This window comes from Ascidia mentula, chromosome 5 (assembly GCF_947561715.1).
Source record: "Ascidia mentula chromosome 5, kaAscMent1.1, whole genome shotgun sequence".
Lineage (NCBI taxonomy): Eukaryota > Metazoa > Chordata > Ascidiacea > Phlebobranchia > Ascidiidae > Ascidia > Ascidia mentula.
In genome coordinates, this window is record NC_138570.1 from 19,238,258 (window position 1) to 19,247,265 (window position 9,008).

Here is a 9,008-nt window from a genome sequence, read left to right on the forward strand (position 1 = left end):
AGCCAACTTAGCACTGTAGTTATTACTGTCAGTAAACACTATCTTGTTCATAGGCCCCGTACCATCCATGGTGTTGGAATCCCGAGGTCAGAGTGGTTCCAAGTTTGATTCTTCCATGTTGCACGAAGCTGCCAGGAAAGTTTTGGCTTCAATCCCGACCACTGGGGCAGCTGGTGAGTTATTTCACTAAATATGTTGAAAAATGTGGAGAAGTAGATAAAAGTATCCTCTATATATTATTTATGTTTCGTGGTGCAGGAGTTAAAGTTAATATCTGTAAAGTGTAAAGGCACGCAAAAGGACTTTGACAATTTTTTTTTTGGCGCGAAGACCGAACAAAAACACTCAATTATTCAAATTGAATCTCATTCGGAGGATTTAACGTGTCACGTGTTTCCTGTCAGGTCAAATGATTAAAAATTTATTTTCCCGCAGCCTTACCACACAGCCTCTCTGGGTTTTCCCCCAAAGTAGAACCTCGTAGTCTCCCAGCAGCCTTCGCTCCTTCAACCTCAGCGTCCCCTGTGCTTCCACCTAGTGGCGAAATGAAACCGGAGATGTCTTCCACTCCTCGGTAGGTGGCGCTCATAAGATTACGCAGTTATTTTTGGATCTGTTCTTTATGTTTTTTTAACAATGAATTGTTGTTTAAAGGCAAGACACCCCACGGAGCTTGAGTGGACAATACAACTTACCACCAGCATACAATGATCAAATGGAGGTGAGTTGAAAAATAACTGTCTTTGTCTGCGGAGATGGGAAAAGTTTAAAGTGGTTCCATTGTTTTGTTGAAACATAGCAACAAATTCAATAATATAAAGCTCCTCTGTCAAGAAAACTTGTTTGGACGACGTTTCGGTCGTTATTCAACAAACCTTCATCAGGACAAGTGAAGCGAAACTCCAACACGGCGATAAATAGTCACGCGCGAAATAAGGCGAAAAAAACGGGGAGGAAAGAATTAAAAATGCGCGCCAACAAGGAACGAGATACTATTATTGCGCAATGTTATAATTTTGCACACATGTTTTGACTCGTGTCACATGTAATTTGATTTTATTGCAGCCTTCCACATACAAGAACGAGAGCCATTACGAACAAGAAAGCGACCAAGCGGAACAAATGCAATGGAGCGAAAAGAAATCGCCCGTACCTGCTCAACCGGAACGAACAAGAGAAACCTTTTTATCTTTTAATGAAGATCAAACTCAAAACCATGGTGAGTGAATCTAATGAGATTATATATAAATCTATTAAGACTTTCAAGAAACAACCGTTCCTGTGGAAGTATTATAACGAAAATGGTTATTTTAGTGTCAGTTTAGGGTTTCGTGGAGTTCAACAGCAATAGGTATTTTTTCCGGCGTTTAAAACTCTTTTTATCCCGTAGTTGAAGAACAAGCTCTCAATCTTTCTTCGAAAAATGATTCAACTTCTTCCAGAGATGAGAAATTTGATATTGTAAGTGATTACGTCAAAGATAGATTGATCGTTCTAGAATTCCTATTCACCAAATTTGTTGTTTGTTTAGGTGACGTCATCGGACAAACCGTCGAAAGCGGTGCTTAAATTTTTTCGTGGGTGAGTTTGGATGTTGTTAAAATAACTGAAAAATCAAACTGACGATTTCAACTGAAATACTGTAGCCGCCCAGATATCCCAATCATACGAGATCAACTTCGTTGCTATGACAAAATTAAAATGTTTCTACGTTATGAGCGTTGGTAAAACAACTCTCTAAAAACTTACGCTTCAAAGGGGGAATCTAGATTGTTGCTGTAACATAGTTTGCATCTACTTGGAATCCATGACGAAAATGTTCCTATGTTATTTTTCGACAGACTTGGACCGGATGAGTGCAGCGTTCCGAACTGTGTATTTTCATCGTGTCATCATTTCCATTGTGCTGTGGAAAATTGTTGCGCTGTTTTTACTGAAAAACAATTCGTCCTCACCCATACCACGTAAGTAGGGAGAAAGTGCTTGTGATAATTTTGTGATGTTTGTAAGTTTTTTGCCAAAATTTCGTCTTCAATTCGATTTTTTTTAGTTTCCACGAGAAGTTGGAACAAAGTGGATTCGAACAAAAGATCGCTCGACAATTTTCTCCAGTTTTTCCTCAAACTAACGAGGAACCAAGTCACAAACCCCCCCAAACGCACTCTCCCAACCAGGAAACTTCTCCACCAAGTGGCTACCCGCAACAAGGCGAGGGCGACACCCAGCGAAACATCGTACTCAGTCGTGCCCAGTTCGACCAATCACGTGAGGATAACCATGGTAACGAGAAACCGGTGGAATATTCGGGGGTCAGTGCCCCAGTGAGTCTGGCAAGTTACGCAGACAACCCCGTGTACAAATATCTCTCCCGCATGGTGGCGGAGAAGAAGATGCTTTATCCGACCTTGAACCCGGAGCCAAGGTCGACCAACGCCTACATGGTACTCCAGAATCCCGGGCTGATGTCAAAGGCGATGATGTCATCAGGAGGTCAGACAGTGCAGGAAGGGATACAGAGTCAGTTGGATCTTGTGAAGAGCATGAGTGCAGCAGGGAGTGGAAATGAGGACGGCTTCATTCACATCAGACCTGGGTAGGAATTGGATTGATGACGTTTTATTTCACGTGAAGTGTTTGCAGGGCGACACAAGGTTATTTCCCACCCAACAGACACGCTTCAAATGCTTTCACTTTTATAAATTATCATTAATTAAAAGTTTGGCAGTTTTCTGGTCTCTGTTAAGCAAGTTCTGCTCCCAAAAGTTGACTGCCCTCGGCTGCCTTGTCCGCCTGTATTCTATATTTGTTTATAACATTACATCAATGTTGGTTTTGGTGTAAGTTTAGTTTGTTGGTACCACATTTTAACTTCTGTCCTAATTCATAGGATGACGTGTATTCGTCGGGATTGCAAATACATGATGCAGAACCACTGGCACTGCACACTTAACAGATGTAGATACGTTTGCAAGTCATTGGGAAAGGCCCAGACCCACAGGTAAGATATTATTCCCAGTAAATAAGGTTACAGTTAAGCATTGTTTCCAGGGGCATTTCTTCTGTTTGTTTTGTTTCTCAAATTAGAAATTCCGTTATAAGTAATTTTATTTCTCCAAATTTTTTTAATTCGCAATATGGGTGTTAAGATGGTTTGGTTTTATCCAGTTGTACAGTTTACCTCATGTTAATCGTTGTACTTTCTCTCCAGCTAGTTGTGGATGACAATGAACTTACGCAAGATATTTTTTATTTGAACAGACAAGCTCACGACAGCCTGGAAGCATACGCCCGGGCAGCAAAGGAATGTTTCCGAAGTTACACAGTGAAGAAGATGTGCCCGAACCCTGTAAGTTGACACAAGATCAGTAAACATTTGTAACAATGGCACGAATGAATGCCAAACTTTAAATATATCCAAAAGCAACCGAAAAAAGATATGTTGAGAAAGTTTGGGGCCAAGTCGAGAAGTAGGAGCCACTTAAACGAAACGATTATTTTTCGTGCCTAGTCGAGAAAATGGTTTCTTATCAGTTGTATTGTCGCATTGTTAAATGGGACTCTAGCAAAAAGTTCGTTTATTTAAAACCTTCTCATTGTATTTCCGCAGAGCTGTGAGTTTCGGTTAAGGGGGCATTACCACTGCTTGAAACCCGGATGTCAGTTCGTTACCATAGGAACGTCGAAACTTCCCTGGCACATGAAGAAGCACGAAAAGATTGCGAGAAGGGAGGCGAGCGGGTTCAAATATTACACCAAGAAGGAGCAATGCGGGAAATACGGTTCGTCCGCTTGGTTTATGTTGGTTTCCATCAATCGTCGAAAGAACTTATCAAATTCTGTGAGCAACAGATAGACGGCCACAGTTCCGACCTATATAAGATCCCATCAGTGTAGCTTGTTGGACGTAACAGTGGCCGTCTGTCTACAGCTCACAGAATTGATAATAATGGCTTCAACTTTGCTCATGAACTTATCAAAATGTGACAAACCCAGCGTCTAGTCATTTTAATTTGCGCGAAATATTACACCGAAGATGATAAACAAACACAAGCAATAAAATGTCATGGGCACTGATAAAACCGTAGAGGTTATTGAGTCAGGCGTCCCGGTCTTCTACATTCAATGTGTGTAACTTTTTATTGAGTTGTTCGCACGTCTAATTTGCATGTAAGTATGCTGATTTGCATATAACTACTGAAGTCAATGCTTTAAACACCAGTGTTTTACTCGAATTTCACTGGTATTGTTTGTGTAGATTGCAAATACAATGGATTGTTCAGTCACTACCACTGCATCAGAGCAGGGTGCGCTTTCGCCTTCCAATACAAACACCAGATGTCGACTCACGTTCGTAAACATCTGAGGAGAATGTTGGGGAGAAGTTACAACGGCATGGGTAAGCACCGAACATTGCGTCACACATTGTAGTTTATAACATTAACAGACGCCCATATTTTTTAGTTTACAACTGAACTTTTGAATGTATTCGGTGGTTTTATGTAACTTTTGTATGACACCGACATTTGATAGACAGACCTGTCACATTAGCTGCACAAATGGTACCTATAGGATCGAAACAGTGACCATCTATCTGCAGCTCACATAAAAATTGTGAAAGTTAATTTTTACCTTTACTCCAGATATGACGTCAGACTCTGCCGATATTGACCACAGCAACGTCGATTCGGGTGACGACTCTCTACCGCTTATAGTGGACGAAGCCGACGAAATCGAACAGCGTCCTGGCGTTGCCATGGATACGAGCCAGGTGCGACTTGTCATAAATGAAATTTTTTAATTTGCTTTCAAACCGTTATTATGTTTTTTTTACTATTTTTTATCAGGCTACTGCGTCATCAGTGACGTCAGCGCCGTATGCGTCAAAGCCAAACTTCATGCACGAGTTGAGTCGACCCCAGCTGGCCATGTTGGAGCAGATTGCAAAAGGTTTTTAATTTTGTTACGTCATAGTTACACGCTTGACAGTTACGAAAAAGTTAGCGTCATGTTAATAAACCTTGTTACCCTCAACTGCCGGGGAGTGAAAACATTATTCAATATTTGAATCTTCTTATGCCAGGAGGAAAAGGCTCGTATGCGCCACCTCGCGGAGGAGTTGAGAGCAGCATGGAATCACCCCGTTCCACTTCACTGCCTCTCCAATCTGAGATCAACGACGTTTCGTCGGATGAGGGCGTGCTTGATTTGCGAGCAAACTTTCCGGACACCGATTCGAACAGCAACGAGTCGAACTCCAGTAAGTTGCCACTTTACCCATGCGACTGTATAACGATTACGTACCTGTGACACATGACAAAGGATTTTCTGCACGTGCTTGTGACACATGGCAGAGGAGTTTCGTTATATCTGTGGCACTTATCGTTCACAGAGTTTCCACTCAGAACACCAAAAAAAACCTCTCGATTTTCATTAATATCTTTCCTTCACAGAATTCTCCAACGACATGCCGTCCACGAACGGGGATTCCCCTGATAAGATGCAGGAAGAAGAGGTTGGTTCGTATCAATACCCGGAGCAGGACATAATGAACAGGTATTTGATTAGATCTCATGTGTTAATTGATATGCGAGTGTATAAATTTGTCGTTCAATAATTACTTGAAAGCTGGTTTACGAATATTGTCATCTTATAACTAAAATGCAATCACCAAATATCTTTAAATGAACAACAGGTTTTTATTAATTAATACATAATACAATAATACATAAACAAACCTATAAAGCTTTCCAAACGTAAGAAACACATTGTTTTTTTCAGATTCATTCCGAAATCCAGCGAAGAAAGTCCATCGATGTTTGCGAAGTTTCGAATCAACAATGATGTGTTGGACGGATTTCGTCGATTCGAATCATCGGAGAACTGTGGCGACACCCAGTGTCCTCATGCCTTCAAGGTAGATAAACGTTTCAATTTTGAAATTGCACAAGGATATTTACAACAAAAAAAGTAATTACTAGGATTAGATTGTGGCACAATCATCCAAGATACTGATTAACGGTACATGTATATTTCGCGACTTTGTGACTTATAAACAACGCATATTCATATTAAAATTGGCGCAAAATCAATTTTAACTGAAAAGTTGCTTTGCCCGAACGACAACCAACCGCTTAACATTTACCGTCAGGTGGCGCACTACCACTGCACGAGGGAAAGTTGTGCTTACCGCTTCACTGGTCGAACCCACATGTTTAAACACCAGCAACACCACGAGAGGGTCGCCGGCCTGGTCAGGGACGACTTTAAACGTTTCAAAACGACACAGGATTGCGAGGTGGAAGGTTGTCAGTACCGAGCAACCAGCACCCATTTCCACTGTCTCAGATGCCAGTTCAAGTAAGTTTCGTGTCTTTTTATAACATTTCCGTAAATTTTGGGGTGATACGGAAAAACTATTAAAATAACGCCGTACTATAAATAATCCGCTACTGACGCCTCTGTTATGTGGAATGGGATTTTTCCTTCGGTCGGTGCATCTAAATATCGCAAGAAACGCGCTGTCATAGCTCCGTAAGAAGCACTCATGACTACGCTGAGATTCGAACCTCCAACCTACAGTTTTGGCGGCCGTAGTAACTAAACAACAGGAAAAAATTGTCACGAACGACTTGTATTCTTTCCAGGTGTACAGACAGTGCCAAGGTTGGGACTCATCGTCGCCAGCATGTTAAAGCTGATACCTTGGAACAATCCGGATTTGAGAGGTTTCGCGGTAAAGAAGATTGTATGAGGGATAATTGCAAGTACAGGTAATGTGGGGGTTACTAAAGTTCTAAACTAACATTTATAAAGTGTGAGCAGTGTCACAGCGAATCAAAACAGCCCAGATGTAAAACAACACTTCTCTGTCCACCAATGAAAGAGGCAGAAAATATGTTTATGTGTTAAAATTTCAGCAAGCTGCTCTCTCTAGCTGTATGTTTCCTTCTATAAATCAAGTATTATTTTCGCAGACACCGTAACACCTCCCACTTCCACTGCTTGCAATCCGGTTGTTCGTACTCTGTGGTCGGTCTATCTGGGATCGAACAACATTCGAACAAACACAAGAGGGGATTTATTCTCGCACAAGTCTGTAATAAAGCCGGGTAAGTTTTCAAACCTTAAATGCTTATGTTTGAATGCAGGTTGTTTAAGATGGGCGTGAAGTGGTTGATTATCCAACCCTTGCTGTCAATATCAGTTCCTAATTGTAATCTAGTACTTAAAACTCGCCTGCAAATGCCTGTGTCCAAAATATGTTAAGATTCTATTCGAAAAAGCCGATGATAAAGTAGGCAACAAACATAAAACGAAGATCTTGTTTCTGGCGAAGACTTCATACAACTAGTCAAAAAAAGTCCAATCCTTACTTTCTGTTGGTCATGGAAAATTGAAATGATTCTGTCTTCTAGTGAAGTCTCAACTTATTACGTTGTAACTTTATTGTTGGTGTTCCGCAGACAAGAAATTGAATACAATTCAATGACGCAATCACGAAACCCGCCTACTCATGCTGAGTCATCATTTGGTGTTCCTTCGTCAAGTGGTGATTACCGACAATACAACAGCGATGCTTACGCTCAGATGAACAACGCAAATAGCCCCGTTCCGGATGATCGCATCTCCCCGCAGTTTAACGCGTCTGCCGTTGTGACGTCACAATTCAATCCGAACATGATGCAAGTGAACCAAGCGCCCGGTGCGATGGACCTTTCTGATTCGCTGAATCTAGCTGTCAATCAAACCCCGAAGAGCGGAGTTACAAACCTCATGACCGGTTACCACGCTGGTCTTGGACTATCGTAAACCTTTTGCCCAATCAGGCGAATTTGTTTGTGTTAAAATCTCTTATCATATCTTCTCATTTATCCTAATTTTCGCGCGTGTGTGTAACGGGTCGTCTCGTTTTAGTGACGTCATCATACGTTTTTATTCGGCGTCTTGCCCCCATGTACAGTACCATATGTTTTCGCTAGTATCTGTTGACCTTTTATGCAACAGCCTCGCTTTTTGGGTTTTTATGCATTTCGATCGCGAGTGACCTCAGCAGCGCTGAACTCTTCCTTCGCGAGGTCAACGACCTTCTGTAACCTTTTATCAGCTCGTTTTTATTCTCACTATCTAAGAAATCAGCAGCCAGGCAGCCTTTTCCGCTCATCTCTCGCTGTGAATTCAAAAGTGTTTCGTTTTTAAAGCCATAAGTCTGTAAATGATCGTGTGTCAAACACAACCCGTGTGACATCCTGCCTCGCGTGCTTCTATTTATTCAACTTTGATCGTACTTCTGTACAGCATCGTCGTACTGTGCTAATCTCTAGTTTTCAAACGGCAACATCGGCGGGAAGCGCTGTGATTGGTGGGCGCTTCAGCCAATCACCATCCACGATACAATCGCTCAGGTGCGCAGCATATTTCAGTGACCGTACTGTGACCTATTTTGTTACGTCATCAAACGAATAAACACCGATTGTGAGCGAACATAAACCCGGTTTGTGCGTACTTTATTTATTTACATTATAATGCATGTTTTTTGTATCTGTCAGTTATAAAACCCTTTCGAGGTATTGTCGATATGACGTCATCGATCAGGTACGTGTCGATGACGTCACGAACACTAACTTCATGTGACGTCATCGTACGTGTTCCATCTTCAAATATATTTCTCTTTTTATCAACGATGTGCGATGTGCTTTTTCATTGGCGTGCTACGTTTATCCGCGATGACGTGGCAATGTTCTGTGACGTAACAAACTGTGTAAGAGTGAAAATTTTACCCTCCTACTCATCTTTCGTCGTCCTAGCGTGTGCATAGAATGTTGTTGTACTCTTTATCATTTAGCGGCTATATTTTCTTGGGATTGTTGTTTTCACTTTGGTTGGTGCCTCTTTGAGGGAGTCGATTGGATCGTTGTGTGTTTAGCGAACAAATGCGCTTGTCTTTAGTTGGGATTCGCTCTATGCATTTCTCGTGTACATATTGGAACGACTCCCACAAATAAAATGCA

General features: G+C 41.6%; 1 protein-coding gene across 6 annotated transcripts in view; it reads left to right on the plus strand.

Moving 5' to 3' along the window:
• LOC145904006 (zinc finger protein castor homolog 1-like) overlaps positions 1-9,008 on the plus strand; it is a 45,159-nt gene extending 36,151 nt beyond the window's left edge. For 4 of the 6 annotated variants that reach the window (XM_082992210.1, XM_082992214.1, XM_082992211.1 and 1 more), the window contains 21 exons: positions 54-172; positions 432-574; positions 655-721; positions 1,066-1,219; positions 1,391-1,461; positions 1,532-1,581; positions 1,842-1,964; positions 2,051-2,593; positions 2,888-2,998; positions 3,259-3,346; positions 3,608-3,779; positions 4,256-4,396; positions 4,641-4,768; positions 4,845-4,947; positions 5,081-5,257; positions 5,451-5,553; positions 5,779-5,914; positions 6,149-6,357; positions 6,645-6,770; positions 6,975-7,109; positions 7,464-9,008. In XM_082992210.1, coding sequence (XP_082848336.1) covers positions 54-172; positions 432-574; positions 655-721; positions 1,066-1,219; positions 1,391-1,461; positions 1,532-1,581; positions 1,842-1,964; positions 2,051-2,593; positions 2,888-2,998; positions 3,259-3,346; positions 3,608-3,779; positions 4,256-4,396; positions 4,641-4,768; positions 4,845-4,947; positions 5,081-5,257; positions 5,451-5,553; positions 5,779-5,914; positions 6,149-6,357; positions 6,645-6,770; positions 6,975-7,109; positions 7,464-7,809 — 3,245 coding nt within the window. In that variant the 3' untranslated portion in view covers positions 7,810-9,008. Of the gene's footprint in view, positions 1-53; positions 174-431; positions 575-654; positions 722-1,065; positions 1,220-1,390; positions 1,462-1,531; positions 1,582-1,841; positions 1,965-2,050; positions 2,594-2,887; positions 2,999-3,258; positions 3,347-3,607; positions 3,780-4,255; positions 4,397-4,640; positions 4,769-4,844; positions 4,948-5,080; positions 5,258-5,450; positions 5,554-5,778; positions 5,915-6,148; positions 6,358-6,644; positions 6,771-6,974; positions 7,110-7,463 lie in introns of all 6 variants that reach the window. The other 2 variants (XM_082992213.1, XM_082992215.1) reach the window with 1 other exon arrangement.